At 35.2% G+C, this 22,771-nt stretch overlaps 2 protein-coding genes and 2 pseudogenes across 2 annotated transcripts; all 4 read right to left on the minus strand.

Moving 5' to 3' along the window:
- Positions 1–259: 259 nt before the first annotated feature.
- Positions 260–3,488, minus strand: LOC108855560 (beta-fructofuranosidase, insoluble isoenzyme CWINV4). Its single transcript, XM_018629410.2, has 6 exons — positions 3,232–3,488; positions 2,370–2,378; positions 1,412–2,271; positions 919–1,328; positions 722–836; positions 260–630 (listed from the first exon to the last, which is right to left on the minus strand). Exons 1-6 carry the CDS (start codon positions 3,416–3,418, stop codon positions 436–438), a joined length of 1,776 nt encoding a protein of 591 aa, XP_018484912.1. The 5' UTR covers positions 3,419–3,488; the 3' UTR covers positions 260–435.
- Positions 3,489–5,997: 2,509 nt separating this feature from the next.
- Positions 5,998–11,323, minus strand: LOC108855559 (kinesin-like protein KIN-5C). Its single transcript, XM_018629409.2, has 22 exons — positions 11,085–11,323; positions 10,844–10,973; positions 10,486–10,644; positions 10,065–10,414; positions 9,854–9,992; positions 9,667–9,764; positions 9,415–9,571; positions 9,266–9,335; positions 9,111–9,187; positions 8,979–9,032; positions 8,805–8,885; positions 8,608–8,719; positions 8,451–8,537; positions 8,188–8,363; positions 7,947–8,108; positions 7,764–7,871; positions 7,517–7,675; positions 7,363–7,446; positions 7,056–7,261; positions 6,766–6,977; positions 6,536–6,687; positions 5,998–6,442 (listed from the first exon to the last, which is right to left on the minus strand). The coding sequence occupies exons 1-22, from the start codon at positions 11,141–11,143 to the stop codon at positions 6,245–6,247; spliced, it is 3,030 nt and encodes a 1,009-aa protein (XP_018484911.1). The 5' UTR covers positions 11,144–11,323; the 3' UTR covers positions 5,998–6,244.
- Positions 11,324–13,654: 2,331 nt separating this feature from the next.
- LOC108852737 (auxin-induced protein 15A-like) lies at positions 13,655–14,394 on the minus strand (annotated as a pseudogene).
- A 1,409-nt stretch (positions 14,395–15,803) lies between these two features.
- On the minus strand, positions 15,804–16,453 carry LOC108852573 (auxin-responsive protein SAUR15-like; annotated as a pseudogene).
- Positions 16,454–22,771: the final 6,318 nt, after the last annotated feature.

Below are 22,771 nucleotides of genomic sequence, written 5' to 3' on the forward strand. Positions count from 1 at the left end.
GGTTTCTGAACATGTAAATCTAAAATCAACACAAAATAAGATGATTTTTTCAGGAACCTCATGATGATTTTTTAAAAAGTTTTTTTTCTCATTATTTTGACCTTTTCATCGTTTGAAAATTCCATAAAAAGTTCTACCATCTTACTTTTTAGTTGTACTTATGTCATCCTGAAAAGCGCATGTATTGTAGTATCCAATAAATATTAATATCATAAACGAAAATGATATTTAGGTACATGTTCTTGTTGTTTGGCTTTCTAAAATTATTTATTGAGTAATTTTAGTAGAAAGGTACAAGAGTCCATATCTTAAGTGCGGACATGCACTAATCATATTGATAAACACACAGAAAATCACAAAGTTTTTCTTTCTAATGTCATCAAATCATCTCGTAGTTACTAACCAACATTATAAGAAAGGATAAATGAGAGTTAATTAAAGAGCTCCATTATTCATCTTCAGAGGCCTCTCCATGCTCCATGCATCGAGACTCTCTACGTTCACAGTTTGTGTTCCATTGTTAAACACATACAAATGCGCATTCTCTTTCACTGCTTTCACTGGATACACTCTCGACGTTATGACTGTCTTCCCCAATGCTCCGAAGCTCTCTACTACCGAGTGATCAATCTGTAAATAAAAATTCCATTTCATGTCAAATTACATGTACGCAAAACAAAATAAATAAATAGTAATACCGAAGATTTTACTATATACGGACCAAACTCCTTAAAGAGATCCTTCCATCAGATAGATCAACATCCACAAAACCAGCAAATGATGGTTTGTACATCCTATCTTGTTTGAGTGGACCCCTGTCTTGCTTCAACGATGAACTATGACGAAATGTTTCATTAATGTTAGAATCATTAAATGAAAAGCATACTATATATATACATAGAGGGTTATGGAACGTACGGTCTAGCATCGGAGCACATGAGAACCTTAGGCTTATATGTAGAGGTGTCTTTGAAGACTCTAAAGAAGACAGGAGTGTACTCTTCCAAATCAGGAGTGGCCAATGTGATCAGACCAAAAGGTCCAACACCACCTGTCACATTCGAGCCTTTTATTTTACACAAATCAAACGGTTTGAATGTGAAGCTCGGGTCGAATGCCTCAGCTTTCTCTAGACATTGTCCCACGTTGAATGTCACTTCCACATCGGCCTGAGCAGGAGTGATTCCTTCAACTTCTAAGCGTTGACCCATCGTTATGTTTTTGTTGTTCATTCGGACGTAGTTACTTCTTAGTGACTCTATTTCTTCAATAGGCCAAAACACTAGTTGCTTCTTGTTTGCGTCAAGAAGCACCGTTCTTGGAATAACCTTTATTAACAAATAATTAAATCGCTATAAGAAAAAATTGAAAAATATTCCATAAAGTTATTAATTTAGATAAGATATATAACCTGAAGACCGGCCCATCCCTTTGAGATATCATCTTCAAGGGTGTCCGATTCATTGGCCCAACCCCACAAGATTCTTCTGTTCTTTTTGTAATCAAAGAATGTCTTGGAAGCGTAGTAGTTACCATAATCAAATCTTAAACCGTCCCAACCATCAGGTGTATCACCGTTTGGTACGTACCTATCCTTCTTAGGATCGTACGTCCCAAGCGTGTAATACTCGAAGCGTGTTAAGTCCAAGCTAACTTTCAACACGTGTTTTGTGTTCGAACCGGTGTAATCTAAGTCCAAACCGTTTTGGAAATCGGTTGTGGAAACCGGGAAGAAATCAGGACACTCCCACATACCGGTTGATTCTTTCGAGTGAACCGGGTGCTTGGCTTTGACCCAATGCTTGAAATCTCGGCTTCTGTAGATATAAGCGATCCCTCTATTCTTTCTTTTTGACCCAACCACGGTTCTCCAATGGCCGTCTTCTGAGAACCATGCCGTGGTCGGGTCACGGAACGCTGAACCGTTCATAGTATAGTCTGGCATTACGAGCGGGTTATCATCTGGTTTAATCCATTTTCTTAGGTATGGGTCTGAGGGGTCCTTTGGGATTGCGTAGTTTTGGATTTGAGTTTCGTTTTGGTTAACACCCGTATAGAGGATAATCGGTCCTTTCCCTGGTACGATTGTTATTGAACCGGACCACGTACCTTTGATGTCAAACCATTTGGAGGGATATAGGGCATGTTCAAGAGCCTCCCAGTTTACTAAGTCTTTGGAAACCGAATGTGCCCACACAATGTTGCCCCAAACCGCACCCTTGGTGTTATATTGGTAGAAGAGATGGTAGAAACCTTTGTAGTATACTGGACCTGTTTTTTAAAACCAAGTTAGATTATCTAAAAATTTTGAGACTTACAAAAGTATTTTCTGTTGTGTTTCAAAAAAAAAAAAAATCTGATAAACTCACCATTTGGATCTGTTGTGATTTTCGAGAATGCCACATGGAAACACACGACAACAAAGCAAAACGATGTTAGTTTATGTTGAATGTTAAGGAGGATAAGTGATACAAGAGGTTCACATGAATGAAACTCTTTAGTAGAACAAACTTGAATAGAGGAGGCAACACGATATATTTATTGAAAGAGATATGATCACACATTCATAGAGAAACCGATATGTGCACTTCGTATGCTGTAAAAAGAATTGGACTTACTTAGATATGCATATGTAACTATTAAACTATAACATAGTTTAAAAAAATAAAGAGGTATATATGTGTTTACACGTTATAGATTCTGTATTTCAATTGGTGCATATGAGTTTCTAAAGCTGAAACTTATACTCTAAAAAAAGACGTAAGTTTTTCTTTTTTTGAATAACAATCACATTGTATGCATAAATAAATAGTTTTAAAAATCATGTAAAAATTATATACTTGATCTCCCTATGTATATTTAGTGAGTAACTATCGATATTTGGGGTTATTATAGGAAACATACTAAGCTTAAATTTTACAGAAAAAAAAACATACTAATCTTATCGGGAAGAAGTTTTCTTCCTAGATCACTGGAAGTTTGTTTGTTACGTTCACTGAAAAAACTGATTTTATCGTTTTATCACACATACTACAAGCAAACATTGGATTTGAAGAAATGAAGATTTCTGGCTTTGCAAATAACGTCGTAGTGGAATAAACATTAGTATTAGATCAAAAATATTTAACTGAAATCTAAAAGCCAAGCATCAAAACGAAAATTATTATAAACCCTAATTAAGGAAACAAATGTTTCAAACTAAATTAAATATTCAATAAAGAGATCATGTACCGTTAATCCAATGCCTTGGAGGTTGAAAGTGAAAAGCGGATCTGTGAAGATGATTCACTGCCTCGACTGATTGAGATTGCAAATTTTCGTAAACATGATGAAAAGCTTCAACTCCTTTGATGTTATTACTGCTTAAATTGAGTAGTACAAACAATAATAACACAGAAACAATATTTGAGACAACCATTGATCCAAAAACTCAGGATCTGAGTGGTGTTTGATACTTGTGTGGAGAAGTGGTGTATACTAATTAAGAACGAGAGAAGTTGATAGGTGGAAATAATATAGTTGGTTGTAATGTTTATATAGGCTAAAAATGAGGAAGTAGATAGCAGAAAATAGATAAGTTTTAGGGTAATGTTAAACCGGTGGAGTTTTTACTCTTAACTATAATTAGAAGTTTAGAACGATATAAATCTGAATGATTTTTTAAAATAATAATAAATAATATAAGGAATCTGATTTTTTATCTTTTCATTGTAAGTTTATTTCTTTGGCCGGCAGTTTTACTCTTAGTTTCTAGGCTCTCTCATGTGTAATTATTCATTGTTTAGTGAATATCTTAGTTTGATAGTATTACTGGATTATTTTTTCATAACTTAATTTAATCTTTTAAATTGTTGCGAAAGTGTTTTTTTTTGACGTCATTTTTTGCGAAAGTTATGTGACGATATTTTCCTCAAGTATATAACTCTTCTTATCTTATAGTAATCTCTAATCATTTACAACAGCAGATGAGTAAAAATCGTGCTGCTCTTGTTTAGTTGTCCTTGTATGAATATGTTAAGTATGCTTTTCAAATTCTTATTTTTACAAAATTATCTTTTCTACATTGAATTTTCCGGCATCGGCACAAATAGGTAAACTGAACTTGATGTCACAACTTTTAATATTTTTTTCAGTTGAATTAAATATATCATATATGTATTTTTCCATTAGATACTAATACTAACGAGATGAAAAAGTTCCAAATACCAGAGCGGAGTTGGGATAGTGGGTCCGTGAAACCTCGAATTCCCTAGTTTGATTCTCGTTGGCAAGACGGATTTACGCCCTTTGAAAATATCACCTGCGTCAAGAGGATTAGTCGGGTTTAAGGTCCGGGTCACCACTTGATTATCAAAAAAGAAAAATATCCAAATATAAATTTTGGGAGGAATAAAGTTGGATGCCCTAAGTTCCATTTCGACATTAGGGAGAACTAAAAATAATAATATGATTTTTATGATCGGAAGAGGTTATGGGTTTAAGATTCCAAACATCTTAGCTACAGTAATTTTTTTTTTTGACGGCAACTTAGCTACAGTAATTATAACAATAGTTATATATGATTTAATATAATTGAACTTAATTGGAGGTTACATTTGTTGACTATGACAACAATAATAAATGATTTTATATAACTGAACTTAATTGGAGGTTACATTTGTTGATTAATAACAAACTGGTGTTTTTCGAATGTCGTATTGACTGGTTGGATCCATTCCAGGAAAACACATTTAGTGATATATAGTAGAGTGGTTATACACATTCTGTATGTCTGAGTTTTTGAATATCTTTAGACTATTGTCAAGAGTAGCTAAATCATCTGTTATTGGACTATCAAGTACATTGTCTTGACCGAATCCAAACTGAGACTAGCTAAGTAGTATCAAGTTTATTTCATGCAGCGGATCCAAGATATATTACGCCATGTCCCAAGTTAGGCAAAAAAAAATGGTGAGACACATTTGTTAAATAGAGATATTTCAGTATTAACTTGCATGTATCCAACTGATCGGTCAAAATCAAGAACCGGTCTAAATAAGATCACTCATAGACAAAACACGAGATATAAACGAACCTAATGTCCGGTTATTATATGAGCAATTGCAATTGTACCTTCACTAGAAAAGGCCATCACAGGATAAAGCCAAAAAGTGAAGCAAAGATTCTTCTAACAGTTTCAAGTTAACTCATTCAGCATTGAAACTTACTTCTACACAAAACCAAAATTTCAGGTATACTTCAACCTCATATATTTTTCTTTTATATAATATATATATATATAAACCAGAAATACCTCCACAACTTTTATGCTGTAATGCTTTCATTGCTATAATTGTGAAACATCACCCACATAGACATTACTTGCATCTTTTGTGCAAATGAACCTTGCAGGAGTGAGTATCTCTATCTTGAGTTGACTCTACTTGAGGCTAATGCATACCACTATATCTTTAACCAATGGTTACCATATATTTGATATAAGAAACAAGAATAAAAAGAAACGTATATAACTCTACTTTTATTGATGTTCCACTTTCTAAAATGAATGACCAAATACCAAAAGCTTGATATATAGAAACTAGATTTGCCATTTACCAATATCATAAACATGTTATTTTAAGCTTTATATACAAACACATAGTTGCTGAGTTGTAAAGCTTTGGGAATAACCAGCACGAACTAAAAGATGTTCATGATTACATTCTGAAATGGTAAAAGATGGTCCAATGGGAATCTCTCATTCTCATGATCTCTGGAAATTCTCATGATATTGTGAGAAAGATGAATCTTTTTAGTGGCTCAGTGACTCTGATCTCACAAATGCTACTTGATTTTCCACTTAAAATGTTCATCCTTGGGATTTGAAAAGCATATTCTTGGTTGAGTCATATTTAGAAAGTAATCAAGTGTTGTATATATGCAATGTACACATAAACAACAAGAGCTAAAAGGGTCCACAGATTCGCATTTTGTTAATGTTTTTAAGAACAAACCAGCTCTGAGAACTTAGATTGATGTCAGATTATTCCACTACTGAAATAAGAAACCATACAGTATACAATGTAGACTGATTCAATGTAGGTGAAAGAAGTTGAATCCCACAAGGGACTAGTTGTCTCAGAAGATGTGTCAGAAGCATCTGACTCTTCATTGATTTGATCCCACACTTTCAAAAATGTGTACGCAAATAAATAGTTACACAGACACACACCACCGATTTTGAAATGGAACAGAGGTGGTTTCCCTAGTTGACTTGTGAGAGAGGCGACCGTGTTAACTGCTGCGGTTTTGATTCCTTGTCCGCAAAGGATTCATAAGAGTTGTTTTCACGGAACACTTCAACCAGTGTCTCCACTGGCATTGCTCGTAGTGATTCAATGGTGTCTTTGCTTGGCACCTCTGGTTCACTCTTAGACGGAGTTGTGCCTGTGGGCTCATACTCCTGTGATTCACCCAATGAAGAACTTGGTGATAAGATTCTCCATAGAGTGAAAAAGAGTAATGTTATTATTTATGCTGTGAGGAAACAACTTACCATATATCTTTGTTGAAAAGTTTCTTGAGCTTTATCCTCAATGCATCTAGCTTGGCAACAATGATCCTCTTGGAAACTTTCGAGTGACTTTTCATGCGTCTTGACATCATTCAAGATTTGTGACACATACGCTTTCTCGTCCTCTGACATGCCTGCAAACATTACATGGATATCAAATTTAGAACCGTCATATGATAATATGATCAGCCCATAAGAAAGAGAGAACTTACCATCAATTTGCTGGATGATCTCATCGCTGTTCTTGGTTACATCTTTCTCAGCAGCAGTCCTAGCAGAATCCACTTCGCCATCGTGCTGCTCGTTATTATCACAAGCAGACTTAACAAGTGAAGAGACATCTGCGACTTGCTTGCTGTTCATCTCCTTTAGAGACTCATGAGTTAGCTTGCAGTGTTTCAAAGCTGATTCCGCATGACCAACACTAACGCATACAAAGATGTAAAGGGTTACAATACAATACTGAAAGATTGTTGCAAAAACCATAGCAAAATGATCTTACGATTGCTGAAGCAGTAACTCCATTTGACAATGTTTCGCAGCAGAGAAGTCAGCACCTTCTTTAGCATCATTCTCAGCTTGCATGGAAAACGTCTCCCATTTTCTTTTTGCGTCTTTAGTCAGAGTATTTACGGTAGAGACGTGTTCATCCAAGAAAGTTTTGTTGGAAGAGACTGCATCTTTAAAGTTACTGAGTCTTGAATCCACCTGCCAAGCAAAAAAAAAGAAGAAGAAGACAATACAGTCTTTATGCCTCATGAAATGGAAGACAAAGAAAAAGAAACAAATGGATGAAGAAGCAACCGAACCAGTTCGTGTTGGCGACGAACGTGAACTGAGACTAGGTTAGTTAGATCCGCTATAAGTTTCTCTGCATCAGATTTTGACTGAGCCTGCATACACACATGCCAGTTATAGATGGACTCAAGCACGAAACTTGAATAGATGTAGTAGTGTTATGACCTCGTAAGTCTTCTGGAAATCGATAATGCTGTTTATTTGATTATCATTTGCCTCTGCTGCACGGTTCTCAGCATTTTTAGACTCTACCATAAGCTTCTGAAAGAACGTACTTGTGTATTCAGACATCTCCTGTGTTTTCTCCATCGTTGTGTGGAACTTCTGTTTATTAGGAAAAAAAAAACAATCCAGTTAACAGCTTTTGTAAATCTCTAAGAAGATGTTATATATCTCTCTTAGTGCACTAAACCTGTCTCAGTTCCCTCGCAAAGAGAGCCATTTCCCCCTGGTGGGACGTAAGAGCATTCTGAAGTTCATCGAATAACGAGGACGTTGTCTCATCCCCTGAAGCAAAAAACTGAAATCCACAAGAGAGTTACTATTGAAACACACCAAAAATCACTAAAAGAAAAAAAAATTACAAAGGGGTTACCTCATCAATGGAAGATGCATTTGAAGTCGTCAATGCTGAAACTTCCTCAAGACAAGCATTCGAGTTTGCCTTGTGCAAGCGGACTACATTCTGCACTGCCTCCAAGTGAGAACTGTATAAATCCCTTGACGCTTGAACCTTATTTTTCATTTCTAGAATGGCCTGCACAAAACATATATGAAAACAGTGTTACAAAGTTAGAGAAATTGTTGGAAAACTAAAGAACAAAACAGTTTGATACCTTGTTATGTGCCTCTAACCGAGATTGGGACAGTTTGTTAACACCATGTAGCTGTGCATTTTGCTGGGACAGGCATGAAGCAACCATAGTGAACAGATTGGATATTTGTTCAGAAAGTTCTGCTTGATAATTGTCTACCACTTTCCTGTTATCCGCACTGAGCTTGTCTTCTCTTCCTGCACATCACCAAATCGATCATATATTTAAAAAATTCTTATGATACGGCTAATGGAAAAAACAGCCAATATAGTAAAAACACATACCAATTTTTTGGTGTAACGAAGCATTTTCTTTAGTAGCTTTCTCCAGGTTGGATTGTAAAATACAGGCTTGTTGAACCAGTACATTCTCTGGCAAAATGCGGGAGCGTGTTAGAGAATTTTTTCAAGCACTTGGTTAAAGTAATGATTTAGAAATTACCAGATTTTTTCTGCTCTGAGATGATGAAATCTTTCTCCTTCATGGCATATTGAGATTTCTTCAATTCCTCGTTTGTGGAAGCAAGCATTTTGCTTGTTTGGCTCAAGTTTTTCTAGATAGCACATTAAAACTCTCAAGAGCAATATTGATATAGTTATAAAGCATTAAAGCCCATCAAAAAGGAATTAAACCAATACCTCGGTGCTATCAAGCCTGCAGGTCAGATCAGAGCACTCCCGCACTTGACTTGTGTACTTGTCTTGCAACTCCTCAAGTTTCTGGTCAGAAAAGAATAGAATTCAAATGCCGTTTCTGACACTAGCGTAAAATAACAACTGTGTTTTTGATCTATTGAGTAAGGAGAAACCAACCTTTTGATAATTCTCTATCTGACCACCCATTTGTTCAATTCGTTCAGCCATTGCCTACAAAAGGAGCCAAAAAAGGATTATATTAGTTAACGAGGTGATGAGAAATCAGAATTGTGCTCAGAAACTCAATACCTTTTTTTCACTCTCCTCTTGATAGTATCTCTCTTTTGGCATATAAACACCATTTTTCTCCCGGGAAGCATAGACCTCTAGAAAACCAAATGAAAAAAGGTCAGAGCACAGATTATTCAATCCACGGCTACAGTGAGAATGCCGCTTAGTCTTACCCGCCTTAAGTCGTTCTATTTCACCATAAAGGTCCTTTATCAAAGTAGATTTCATCATTTTCTGGTTAACCTGCCAAACAGATATATACAAGAGTACGAACATTAGTTCTGGTTTTTGAATGAGAAGACTATAATATAAAAGACAGTACCTCTGGTTTGTTCCTAATATGCTTTGCTCTATGTGCATAATCTAGAGTACTCAAGGTTTCCTCCAGACAGTGAACAGCAGGTGAAACTGTTGCTATAATACATGTCTTCGTTCTCCCACCAAGTGAATCACGTAGTAAGCGGGTGAGCTTACTATCCCTAAATTTCATATAATTTATAGAATTCAGCATAGCTTGAAACACTGCTACATTATCACTAACATCAATAAAAAAAATCAGAAAAAGAGTTTAAACCTGTAAGGAATGTGTCCAAGATGTTCTACCAAAGCACTGATCACTCGCCCTAGTGTAAGAAGGCTTTTGTTTATTTCACCAGCTTCTCGAGCCCGGCCCTACACAGAAAAAGCTTTTCAAGTAAATCTGACATAAAAGCTGAGAGGAAAGACGCTCCAACTCAGTTGAAGAGTGAGAGGTTACTTACATCCCTAGCACCAGAACGTGATATATTTTCTGATCCTGCCAAGTCAACCAAGTTCAGCTTCCCACACTTGATTAACTCTTCACCTTCCGGAGTAGCTTCTTTGATATGTATTGTTATCGAGAAGAGAGAATGCGACCGACTGAAAAAATAAAGAGTTGCGTTATGTAGGAGAGACCATTGGCAACACAAACATCATAGACAGAGACATTACCTAGATTGTTTATTCAAGAACGTTTCCGCAGTTCGCCTTTTGGAGGAACCTCTCTCGAGCAAAGTGAAGATTTCACTAGCACTCGTCACGATCTCCTCTTCCAATCCTCTAACAAGAACGCCACCTTTGCCGTCCTCCATCAGAGGCAAAGGTTTCTTCTGTTTATCCTCAGAAGAAACTCTGGAGATATCTTCAGGAGCAAGTAGATCGGTAATCTCTTCGTTGTAGAGTTCCAAAAACGTGACCTTAACACTGTACTCAGCTTCCTGGCCCTCAAGCGTATCAAAGATTTGTTTCACAGCTCTAGGTATAACACCTGCTCCTGCTGGAAGACCTCCACTAGGCCCGCCCTGTGTCAATTAATGTATATCAGATAAAGTCACCAGGAAACCTTTGAACATTGCAATAAAAAAAAACAGACCTTAGACCTACGACATTCTCCTTCCATTGTATATGTTTTCCCTGTACCAGTCTGTCCATACGCAAATATCGTACAGTTAAAACCTTCAAGCACTTCATTCACGATCGGAACAACGGCCTGGTCATATAGATCCTTTTGTTTCGATGATGGCCCAAACACCTGTGTTCAACAATACAACACACATTTAGAATGTAGACAATCACTCAATTCACATGATTTTAAACCCATTCTACTTCACAAAAGCAAACTAGCTGAACAAACAATCACTACACCTTAAAGCTAACAGCATAAAGTATCTGAATTTTAAGTTGTAAACAGTAAACATACACTAAAGCTAAGCCATTTTAGAGTGTGGTACCTTATCAAAAGTGAAAACCCTATCAGTGTGCTTCCCAGCGATGTTTTGAGAGACAGCAACTTCTCTTTGCAGATCATTACAAGTGAGAACCTGAGGAGCGTTGCTCCTCAACTCATCTTCACTAAATGGCCTGTCATCAAAAAAAAAAAACAAAAAAGCTTCGATTTTGAGCATAAATATAAAGTGGGATTAGGCCCAAAATCGAACCCAGAACCCTAATTTTGAGAAGAGAAAGGTAAACCTGCATCGGAGAAGAACTTGAACATTGACGCCTTTCTCTTTGTCGTGGCGGCTGGACATTTTTTAAATCGAGAGAGGGCAGTTTCGAAATCTGATGCTACTCTGGAAAGATCGAAGCTTTCTGTGTTTCGAAGTTCTCTCTCTCTCTCTTCCTTCCTTTAATCGCCGGCGACGGGATACTTTTTAGAGAGAGAGAGCGGGGTGGATGTGAGATTTGAATATTTTCGAAGAGACGCCTTTCTCTTTTCTTCTTTTCTTTTTCTTTTTCGAAATTAATATTTGTTTACTAGTATGATTTTAGCCCAGTTTGACACACCAATAAAGAAGTCCACCACTTACTTATCAGCCCATTTAGGCCCGATGGTTAAGTTCCGACCTTCTTTTCGCAAAAAAAAAAAAAAAAATCATTGATAATACACCAATTATGAAAGAGAAAAAAACTGTACATGAACATGAACTATAGCAGGTTCTTTACTTGCCGGATTATGAAGATTCTGTTACTGGGTCTTTGAGGTGTTTCTTCAGAGTTCTAGGAGGATGTGATTTGATGGTGGTTTGACCGAGGATATTCTCACTAAGCAGCTGCCAATCAGTGTCGGAACTAGAAACTTTTAATACTGGGATCAAATTTTTTAAATATGAGCAAATTTCCTTTCTAATGGGGTCAGAAAAATAATTCTTAAACAAAAACATACATTTAAAAAAAAATAATGGAGTCAGCTGATCCGACTACCACAACACTGCCTCCGCCCCTGGCATTGATACTTTATCGGACAGTTTCTCTGTTTTTGTAAGACTTATGTTAGTAGTTTGGAAGATTAGTCACTTGTGTTAAGGTTGTAATTTGTAACATCTCTTAATCTTGTATGTTACCTTATTGTGAGTTCTAGGTCTCGAAATATCTCTATGTTCTGCCGGTTAAGTTAACCATAGAAAAGTTTTATATCTATTGGTTTTTGTTGGTTTGTGTTGATCTCAATTTTGTTATCAATAAAATCTGTTGAGGAAAAAAAAAAGAACATGAACTATAGCAGAGTTTTGTGATTTGGACGAAGTATATGTGGCTATGGAATTTTATTTTAGTTGTTAATGTAAAATTTGTTATTGCAAAATAGTGGATGTGAGCCTGAAAAAATTGAAGGCATATCATTTTAACCCATTAAATTGAAAAATACAATACTTTACACATTTACGCCAAAAAACTAACACTTCTATTAATGTAAAAAATATTTAAACAAATTTACTTGTTAATCACGTTAAATATGACTGATACTATTTACTTGCAGAAAAATGTGATGACATGATAAATATTTTGAAATAAGAATGCTTTTTATTCAAGTTTTTAAATATTAAACTCATAAAACAAGCCCAAAAATAAAATTAAATAAATAAATAAATATAAACTACTGAAATATATTAAATAAGATGCTGATGGTGATGACTATATAAAATGTGATGTAATACAAATTCTACGAGAGAAATATATCCACACCGTGCAACTAATTAGTTTTTTTTTTTTTTGTCGGCAAGATTACAGACTCATATTGACTCTGTAAACCAATTTGGTTGCTTTGTATCCATATGGACAGTAAACGACGTATGTTACCTCACACCACGTGCTAAGCCATCCGCCTTCTTGTTTTTTGTCCTTGATATATGGATAATCTTCGAGCTGTGAAAACTCCTCTTGAGACTTCTGATGTCCTCTAAGTAGCTTGCAAAAGCCGACCATTCTTCTGGTTCTGAAACCATCTTCACCAATTGAGAACAATCAGTTGCAAAAGTAACATTATACTGCCTTAAATTCCGCATACATTCCATTGCCCAAATAAGAGCTTCCACTTCCGTATGTAAAGGTGATTGACTTGCTCTCGTATTTCTAGCACCCAGTAATCCTTCAAAGCCTGGTAATGTACTATACCAACCATGCCCAGAGAAATTATCTCCGGTTTTCCAAGATCCATCCGTAAAACACCATCGTCCTGATCGAAGCGGTAAATCAGGCTTGGATCTCGCTGGAACCTGATTTGTCTGTGTTAAAGCCCGTTGGGCTTCCGACCAGAGTAAAGATTCAGTCATAGCCAGTTTAAGAGTATCCTGTGGATCTATGTCCAAATTACTGAAAACCTTATTGTTTCTTTCTTTCCAAATGTACCAAAGTATCCACACAAAATAATGATCGTCCAATGCAGGTTTGATTCTCCAAAATAAATAATCCATATTCGTGAACAAGGATTGTCCTGGGAAGTAAGCCGGATTCGTAGGGATCTTTGATAGAGCCCAGACCTGGACTGCTGGTGGGTATTCAAAAAATACATGATTTATAGATTTCTCATCTGCTCCACATCGATCACAGCCAATACCCCTTTCAGACTCCGGGCTTTTAGATTCTTCCTGACAGCTATATATCCTGACAACAACTGCCATAGAAAGTGTTTCATCTTTGGTGGACAACGCGCAACTAATTAGTTATAAATGATTATATATTTTTTTCTTTTGGTAATATAAATGATTATATTTGTTGACAAAAAGAACTGATTATATCTGTTAATATGATCATATATGTTGACAAAAAATGATTATTATTTGTTGACAAAAATTAGATGATGATATAATTTCCTAGAAAGACAAGCAATACAAAATGAAAAGACAAGCAATACAAAAAAAAAATCAAAACGAAAAGAAAATGACCAAGAAAAATACAGAAATTAATTGAGAGAATCAAAGAAATTCCTCAACAAAATCGCCGAAATCGAAGTTGCCATTACAAGACTCAATGGCGTTAACGACATCTTGGAAAACAGAGAGGCTACAAGGGACGACCAACATAACCTTCTGGTCGGAACAGTGAAGCTCGTCATGTGACTTATCAAGGAGCATCCTAAACAGAGGATGATTTAAATAGCTCGTTGGCACCACCCGCCTCACACGCTCTTCCCCTATGTACACCGCAAACGTACCCGTAGCTGTCTTCCTCGGAGAAGTGGTCGCCCTCCTCACCGATCAGAACATACTCGGAGCCGCCTTCTCTCGTTTTGATGCTCTTCACTTTCTTGGCCAAGTTCTTGAATGAAGCTATTCTTTTTCCCATCATTTTGTTTTACCATAAAATGATATTTTTCCCCTCTGGAAACTCGTAAGGTATATGTAGAAGAATTAAGATTGTGCAGATGAAGAAAATAGAATAAGATGTTTGTTGGTGATTATATACCAAAGATGATGGTTGGTGTCTTGGTGATTGTATACCAAAGAGTAGATGTATAACAATGTAATAAAATCTTAACATTTACATCCAGAAAACAATATAGTAAAATGAGAACTGTTAGCTTTTGACTTCATTTTTTTTGTTATCGAATTTATTTTTGGCTGAGTTGACTGACTTGCTTATAAAAGTGGGGTGCATTTGGCAGAAATAGTTGTATATCTCGTAGCAAATCATTTTTTATTTTTAAGAAAATCTCATGGCAAATCTTGGTTACAGTGATATATATGTCTTTGGAGTCTGTAAAATGTAAATGAATAACTATGGCACCACTTATTATTACTTTTATATACTCTAGTACACGAGGCAAGGCCGTACCTGAAATATTAGGTCTTATTCAAAATTAGCATGAATCAGATCTTTATATTATAAAGTTTTATATATTTAAGGAAACTCAATATAAGTAAAATATCTAAGCATAATTAAACTAAAAAGAAAATTACATGAAAGTGAGTAAATATCTTCATTTTTATTATTAATGTTATTTAGTATACCAATATAATATCTATTACACACATATATATATATATATATATATATAACTAAAACTTTTAGAATTGTGAAACCAGATCTGTCCTGGCTAAGTCTAATGAAATATTTCTCTCAAATTCTCAAAAATTTTGAAAAAATTTAAGTGGATATTATAAATTTCTAAATTTGTAAGAGAAAAATTTATCCCCAAAATTATTAAATTCTCTCTTTATTCGTCTATGGTTCCCAAAATCTCAAAACCGGGGTCATATGTGGAACCCTATCAAAAAGAAACCCTATTGAAATGTTTCATGAAAATGTGATCAGGACCGAGCTGAGCAATAGGTTATCACGGATGTCCTTATTCGACTATTCGTACATACGGTCGTGACATTTAATTTCATCTATAAAACATCATGTGCCTCTTTATTTTATTTTATCTTATTTCATCTATAAAACGTCTGGTGTTATTGTTATTAGATAGAATAGAACTGAAGATTACATCATTTAGAATAGAAAAGTGGCTATTTAAACTGTTATGTGTGTAAACAGGCTAGATACCACAATCAAACGTCCAAAAGAGGTAGACAAAATCCTTGAAGAAGGAAAACCAACTATCAGCTAAATACTATATCATGGTTATCCTAAACCTTTCCTCTCTCCTTATTACTGCTTTTGTAGAATTTTTGTTTAGGTTTGGTTATTCATCTTTGTTGCTCTTTGGTTCCTCGTTGATGCTAGTGGAGCTTGTACCGATTTCTCGTCAAGCTTTTTGGTGGAATAATCCTAATACGATAAATCTGCAGTTCAATTCTCATTGCCACGCGGATACGAATTGTTGTTTTTGGTTCATTTAAATATCCGGAAAATAATTCATCTATAGACTATATCTTCTATCCAGCGGTTAGATTTGGTCTTTTAATTGACATGGATTTAAATCTTTTAGTTTCAAAAAAAAACTTGAAAACATCTATGACAACTTGAAAACATATCATTAATAAATAGGAAATCATTCCAAAAAATTGACAAAAATGATTATATCTGTTGACAAAAAAATGATTGTATCTTTTTCTAGAAAGATTTAAACAATAAATTTACAATCAAAACGAAAAGAAACGATGATTAAGGCAGAAATAACATATAAAATATCAAAGAAACTCCTCAACAAAATCGCCGAAATCGAAGTTTCCATTACAAGACTCGATGGCGTTAACGATATCTTGAAACGCAGAGAGGCTACAAGGGACGACCAACATAACCTTCTGATCGGAACAGTGAAACTCGTCACGTGACTTGTCAAGGAGCATCCTGAATAGAGGATGCTTCAAATAGCTCGTCGGAACCACCTGCTTCACGCGTTCTTCCCCAACGTACACCGCAAACGTTCCCGTAGACGTCTTCGTCGGAGAAGTGTCGCCCCCCTCACCGAGCAGAACATACTCGGAGCCGCCTTCTTTCATTTTGACTCTTTGCTTTCTTGGCTAAGTTCTTGAATGATGCTATTCTTTTTCCCATCATTTGTCTTACATAAGATGATATCTTCCACCTCTGGAAACTTGTGTAAGATATGTAGAAGAATTAAGATTCTGAAGATGAAGACAATAGAAACGAAGATAGTTGGTTACTATATACAAAAATTAGATGTATGTATAATATAATAAATAAGAAAACTGGCAAGTTCTTGACTTTTGTACCTTTCATTTTTGTTTTTTTTTTCGATTTCTTTTTCAGTGTTGACTTGGAATAGGGTGGTTCATTCCTTCGCGGAGAGAATGGTGACTTTTGAATATTAAATAATTAAGATAACAAATATGCATACATCTCATCCCAAATCATGGCTACAACTTACATGATGTCTTTGAAGTCTATAAATGAATAAATATGGCACCACCAGTTATTATTACTTTTAGTTTTAGACCTTTGTACATTCTTTTTTTGATAGAGACCTTTTTTTAATTAGACCTTTGTACATTCGTATTCGACTATTCATACATATGGTCCGTGACATTTAATTTAATCTATAAATCGTCATGTTTGATTCAGGATTACACATATATGTAGAGGTGGCCCTTTATTCAACGATATGATTGCTTGTATCACAAAAATAAACCAATAATGATTAATGATTTTTTGATTACCCAAATAATTAAGCTTCGGATAAGGAGTTGGTGATCATCCAATGCCTGGAGCAACCGAAAAATCATCAAATGCCTTATCTGATATAAACATTTAACTATAAGACGAATATTGATTAATTTAATGAAAGAAAACAAAAGGTATGGAATCGGATAATCAATATACTCTAGTATTTTTAATGTCATGTACATATGCATCTAACCCTTTACATATAGTATTTGGTAGTAGGTGAAATGTCATAATTAGTGTTGCAATGTAGTCAGTGTATAAGATTTATACTCCTATTTAATGATTTATAATAGTATGTAAGTGGGAATCATCTAATAGCATACTGACATGTATGCATGAATTTGTTGATTAGCTTGAAAACATCTCATAAATAAATATGAAATCATTCAAAATTTTGATTAATAAGTGGTTAGTTTGAGTGGTTGTATGGAACGAAACTTATTTCGTGACTATCAAATGTATTAAAATTTCAAAAAAAAAAAATAGAATATAGTTATTTTGGTCTAGGTCAAAAGTATACTGTGTTTAAAAATACGAATTATGATCTATAGGCATATTGTATATATGTATAAAATAACGTGTTTAAGAATATTAAAAATCATGGGTTGCAAATATCAATTTAGGATTCAGTTATTCAGTTGGATTAGTTACTGTTAATTATTTGGATTTTGAATTTTTCAATGTTGAAAAGGCTATTTGGAAAGCCTCTTATATATAAAAAGAGGTTATTTGCAATCTCATCGTATATATCAGTTCAATTTATTTTTATTTGTTTTGTTAGAGATAATTCGATTAATATTATAATTTTGTATACTTTAATAGATATTTATATACTTAATTTAAATATTATTTTATTGAATTTTAGTTTTTATTTGACGAATACAATTTGGATTTGTTCTTAATTGAACATAAATTTTCGATTCAGGAATTTTGATTCATATTATAAAATTGATCAACTAGTTGGAAAATTTTAAGCCAAGTCATAACTATGTGCAGAAAAAAATGATTATCAAGACGGCTCTTACACGGCGAGAGCTTATAGCGACTTCTAGTGTTACCATTCATATATTAATTAGTATTAATCATTCTAATAATCGGTTTCCTAGATTTTTTTTTGTTTCATATATATCCTTCATCCTTGTAACCATTGTGGTCGGCATGAATAGAAAATAAAACTGGTTGAATTTTATATCCAACTTTTACAACGTAATATTCCATCGTTATTGAAACTTCTTGTTTTTAGTTATCGTCTTCTTAATGATTAGATGATCCAAACTGCCAACACCAACTTCCTAGGCTCCTAGCCTAGGTTGAGAGCATAAAGTAGGTACGTGAAAAAAAAGAATTTTAGAGTGATAATTTAATTCGTCTGTCTTTTACACATCACATATATAAATCATTTTTTAGAAAACCACCATCATCTACTATAATATGTCTTTGTATTAGCTTTTATAGATGATGAAAATGTAAAGAAAACTAATATCTACCTGTCTTCCCTCACTGTAACTCAAAAAAATTAAGCTTTCATAGTTTCATTTGAATTCTGGATTGAATTATAAAGTTTCCATAACGAAGAAAAGAGTCGGTGTCACGAGCGAATCGGTTCGTTAACGTTCGAACACTTCCCCTCAAACAATCGCCAAAGCCACCCTAACAATTTTATTGTCCAAACAAAAAAGTAAGTTGATTGACAATCCATAACCCGATAACATAAACTGTACATTGATCTTCTAAGCTATGTTTATTTGTATACAGATGAAGTAAAAAACGTAATTACCTTGGTTTATTTAATGCACATACTATTATCCTGGTATTAGAGCCTTCATCTTGAGTTTTGGATGATAGAATCTTTGTTTATTAATGAATGTTTTGAGTGTTCTGGAAAACAACCCTCTTAAATAATGTCTACATCACAACCTTCTTCAATCGATTCTCAGTTTGCGATCTCAACCCTTCTTAAAAGCAAAAGCCGCTCTTCTTCTTCCTCTTCCACTATAAACTCCCTTTACGAAATCGAGTATATTCCGGGTGACCAGTTACCAGAAACAACCCTTCCTTTAGTAAATCCATATGAATACTTTGCAAAAAAGCCTAGCGCCTTCTCTGTTAAAGGCGTTCACGAACTCATAAAACCATCCTCTAACCGAAAGGTTATGGAGTATGTTCAATCCAGCAAGTTCTCATCTTGCCAAGTACCAGCCACTGAAGAAGAACAGTTCATCTCATTGAACATTCCGGAGCACCTACCCAGATTATGGCAACAACAAGGCTACACCCATCTCCACTTCGGTGTAGTGAGAATTGGTTTGACCTTACACGCCAGAAAAGGTCTACCAGTCATTGCTAGGATAGCTTTAATCGATTCCCGATTAAAGTCATATCAACAAGCGTGTATCGGAACAGTCCAGACAACATTAAATGCAGGAACAGTATTCGTAACGCTGTTTCCAAACTTTAATGTTTCGCTACAAGATCCAAATCTGTTGAAGACGCTCAAGGTACAGCTTCAACTAATTGGAGCACCTATGCAAGAGAAGAGTGTAGCAGCCACTTTGCATCATCAGATCGTCTACCGAATTCAAGATCACGCTCTCGATCTTGTACTACCTTCGTCTGACGAAGCCCTATATCTCGAAGTTACATCAGCATCTCAGGCACCAAATTCGATACAAATTCCTCGCCAGTTATCACGCGAAGAGCTGATAAGACGACTACCGGAGTCTTGGGTGACAAGCTACGAGAAGCTTCATCAAGCCACTCGATCGCCAATTCAATCTTCAGACGTTAGCTTTCATTCGCGAAAAGATGGAACAACGGAAATCAAGTTTGAAAAACCAAGATCTTCGTCATTCAGGAGGCAATTATTCACTCAATTTGCCATCGAGATTGATGAAAGAGATTTCTACGGCCCAGCTAAGAAACAAGACATCCCAAGGCCCTGTCGATTCGACAAAGACGGAAATATAGTCTATCCTTTCATAGATGAAGATGGACACTGCCGCTTTGACATCTGCAACTGCACAGCCTGTTCAGACGCCTACTGGAGCTACGAATCCGACGATGAAAACGAAGACGAAGAAGAAAGAAAAAAAGACCCTCTATACAAAAGTTATCTCGAAGGAGATCCTTCTGTTGGTCCGTTAGGCGATGATAGGTATGACTTTATAGTCGAATACCCCAGCGCAAAGAAAGAACCAGAGCAAGACTTCTGATGATCAGCCCAAACAACTTTCCTCCACCAGAAGATTTCATCAAAGACGACGTTGCTCATACCCCAAAAATCCTTTCTGCAGCAATAGGTTCTTCTGGACCTACTCAGCTTAGCCAAGCAGAAAAGGTTCTAAACTGGCAAACAGAAAATTCTCTTACTCAGAATTATATGTTAACAGCAATAAACCAGAAGGTCGATCAGCTGACTGAAGGAGTTAACAAAAGGCATCTTAGCCTTCAAAACTCAATAACAGAAATACACGGTCGGCTCAACAGTCTCCATCAAGAGATGATGACGATGGCGAAGCACATGATGGTTGACACGACTCAATTTCGAAGCAAAGAAGCAGAGACGGCAAGCCTCAAAAATCAATTAAAAGATCTCCAACGGAGCTTAGAGAGTCTGATCTACAGTCAACAACAAAAGGACTCTTACTTTAACCCTTTGGAGAGTACATCGACGGATTTACCGATGTACCAAGGATCATACTCTCCGGGGTTCCTTTCGGGCTACCAAACCCCAAGGATAAGATTGCCACTACCTGGTTTCCTATCCTCCGATGAAGCCTTTACATTAAGATACGGCTCATCTTCGATCTTCACAGAAAAGCCAAAACAAACCAGATCAAAATCAAGGAGGCACAAAGAGGCCGAATTTCAAGTATAGTTTTACATCTATTAAATATGTTTTCCCTCGCATGTAGATAATTGTGTTTGCGTTTACAATTTCTGAAAAAGATGGTTGATAGATATCGTAAAACTTTATGTATTTAGACTAAAATAAGCGCTAGTATTTACCATGTCAACATAGAAAAGAACAAACTGGAAAGCAAGACTTTAACTGTACGTACAACAAATACATATGCAATTAGCCTCCTACGATAACTACCATTTCTCTGATAGATCTTAAGTTGTAGAGGAGAAAAAAGTAGGAAGGACAACAAAGGTTAAAAGGATCGTTTGAAGCAGGAAAGTGTTGAAAGGTGGAAACAAGTGGAAAAATCACTGGACCATACAGGGCCAGGGGCCACCACACTTTTGTCTTTGTCCATATAGTCAAAGGTTTAGAGCTTCTCGAAGCTCTTCTAATGGCCCCCATTAAACTCAAGTGATGTACCTATAGAAACTGTGGAGTGTGGACTACGGTGTTTTCCTTTAAATCGAGCTTGGGATTATATTCCAACACGTATTGGCCACTTGTATGACTTTGACTCTAATTTTCTCTACTTCCAATGTGTCTGGGTTTACTCTATGAATCTATTTGTCTCGCCTCTATTGGAGATAAGGCCCAGTCTAAGGTCCATACGACATCAGTGGACTCAGATCAAGCAAAGCCCACAGCGTTTCTGATTCAACGGTCATCTTCCTCACCGCGTTGCTCTGTTCCGCAATCCGACAAAGGTGAAGAAGATGACCGTTGAATCAGAAGCGCTGTGGGCTTTGCTTGATCTGAGTCCACTGATGTCGTATGGGCCTTAGACTGGGCCTTATCTCCAATAGCCTCTTTCTTTGAATATGCCTTTCAGCTAAATTTTATTTTTATGTTTTGGCTTCATATATGACCAATTCGTCGTTGAGTAAAACTCGATCAGAAATTTCTTGATATATACGATGAAGTTATAACAACTATTACCAATTGGTCTTCAAATCAAATGTTAAATTAATTTACCTGGCAAGAAATAATTAAACAACCATATATTCAATCGGATAATATATATATATATATATATATATATATATATATATATATATATATATATATATTACCAATCGCTTAATATCAAATTATCAACTGTTATTCGATTATCTATGACTATATACAAATGGTAAAACGAATATGGATTTTATTATTATGGTAGATGTGTATGTATTCATATGTTCGACATTCTTTTATGAGTTTAAAAGATATTGAGACTATTACTAATAAAACTTGTTGGCGTTTTCACCGAATGCCATCTTCACATGGAATCAATGATAGAGTTTAAGTCAAAGGTAGACCATAACAATTCTGCAAGATTATGGAAGTCTCCCTTTTCTAGATAAATATGGAATAATCTTTTCTTTTTTTTTTTGAAAAATATATGGATAATCTTTGGTTCAAACGTTTTAGAAAAATACAATAAGCTTTAGTTTCAACTAACGCTTAAATGTCAGTGAGTAAAAAATATCCGTAAATTTTGATTCGATTCGTTATTCGTTCCGATTCGATCTGAAAAATCCGAATATCCGTAACTTAACGAATCGAAGCAAATACTAAAATCCAATATCCGTCAAAGACGAAGCAAATCACAAATACTAATATTTTTAGAAACGGATATCCGATCCGATCCGTTATATACATATATATGTATACATGTTTATAAAATTATATAATATACATACTTTTATATCTTTATATAAGTATTATAATGTTTTATTCACTAAATTAATTATTTAGTTATTAAAAATTTTGAAAGTATGTAATTTTCTTATAAAAAAGTAATGAAATATTATTATTTTATTTCAGATTTTCTTCTTTTTTTTATTTTTATTTATTTTTTTAATTTTTTATTATTTTTTACGGATCGAATCGGATATCCGAAAAAAATCGGATATTCGCG

The sequence above is a fragment of the Raphanus sativus genome, chromosome 4 (assembly GCF_000801105.2).
Source record: "Raphanus sativus cultivar WK10039 chromosome 4, ASM80110v3, whole genome shotgun sequence".
NCBI classification, from domain to species: Eukaryota; Viridiplantae; Streptophyta; class Magnoliopsida; order Brassicales; family Brassicaceae; genus Raphanus; species Raphanus sativus.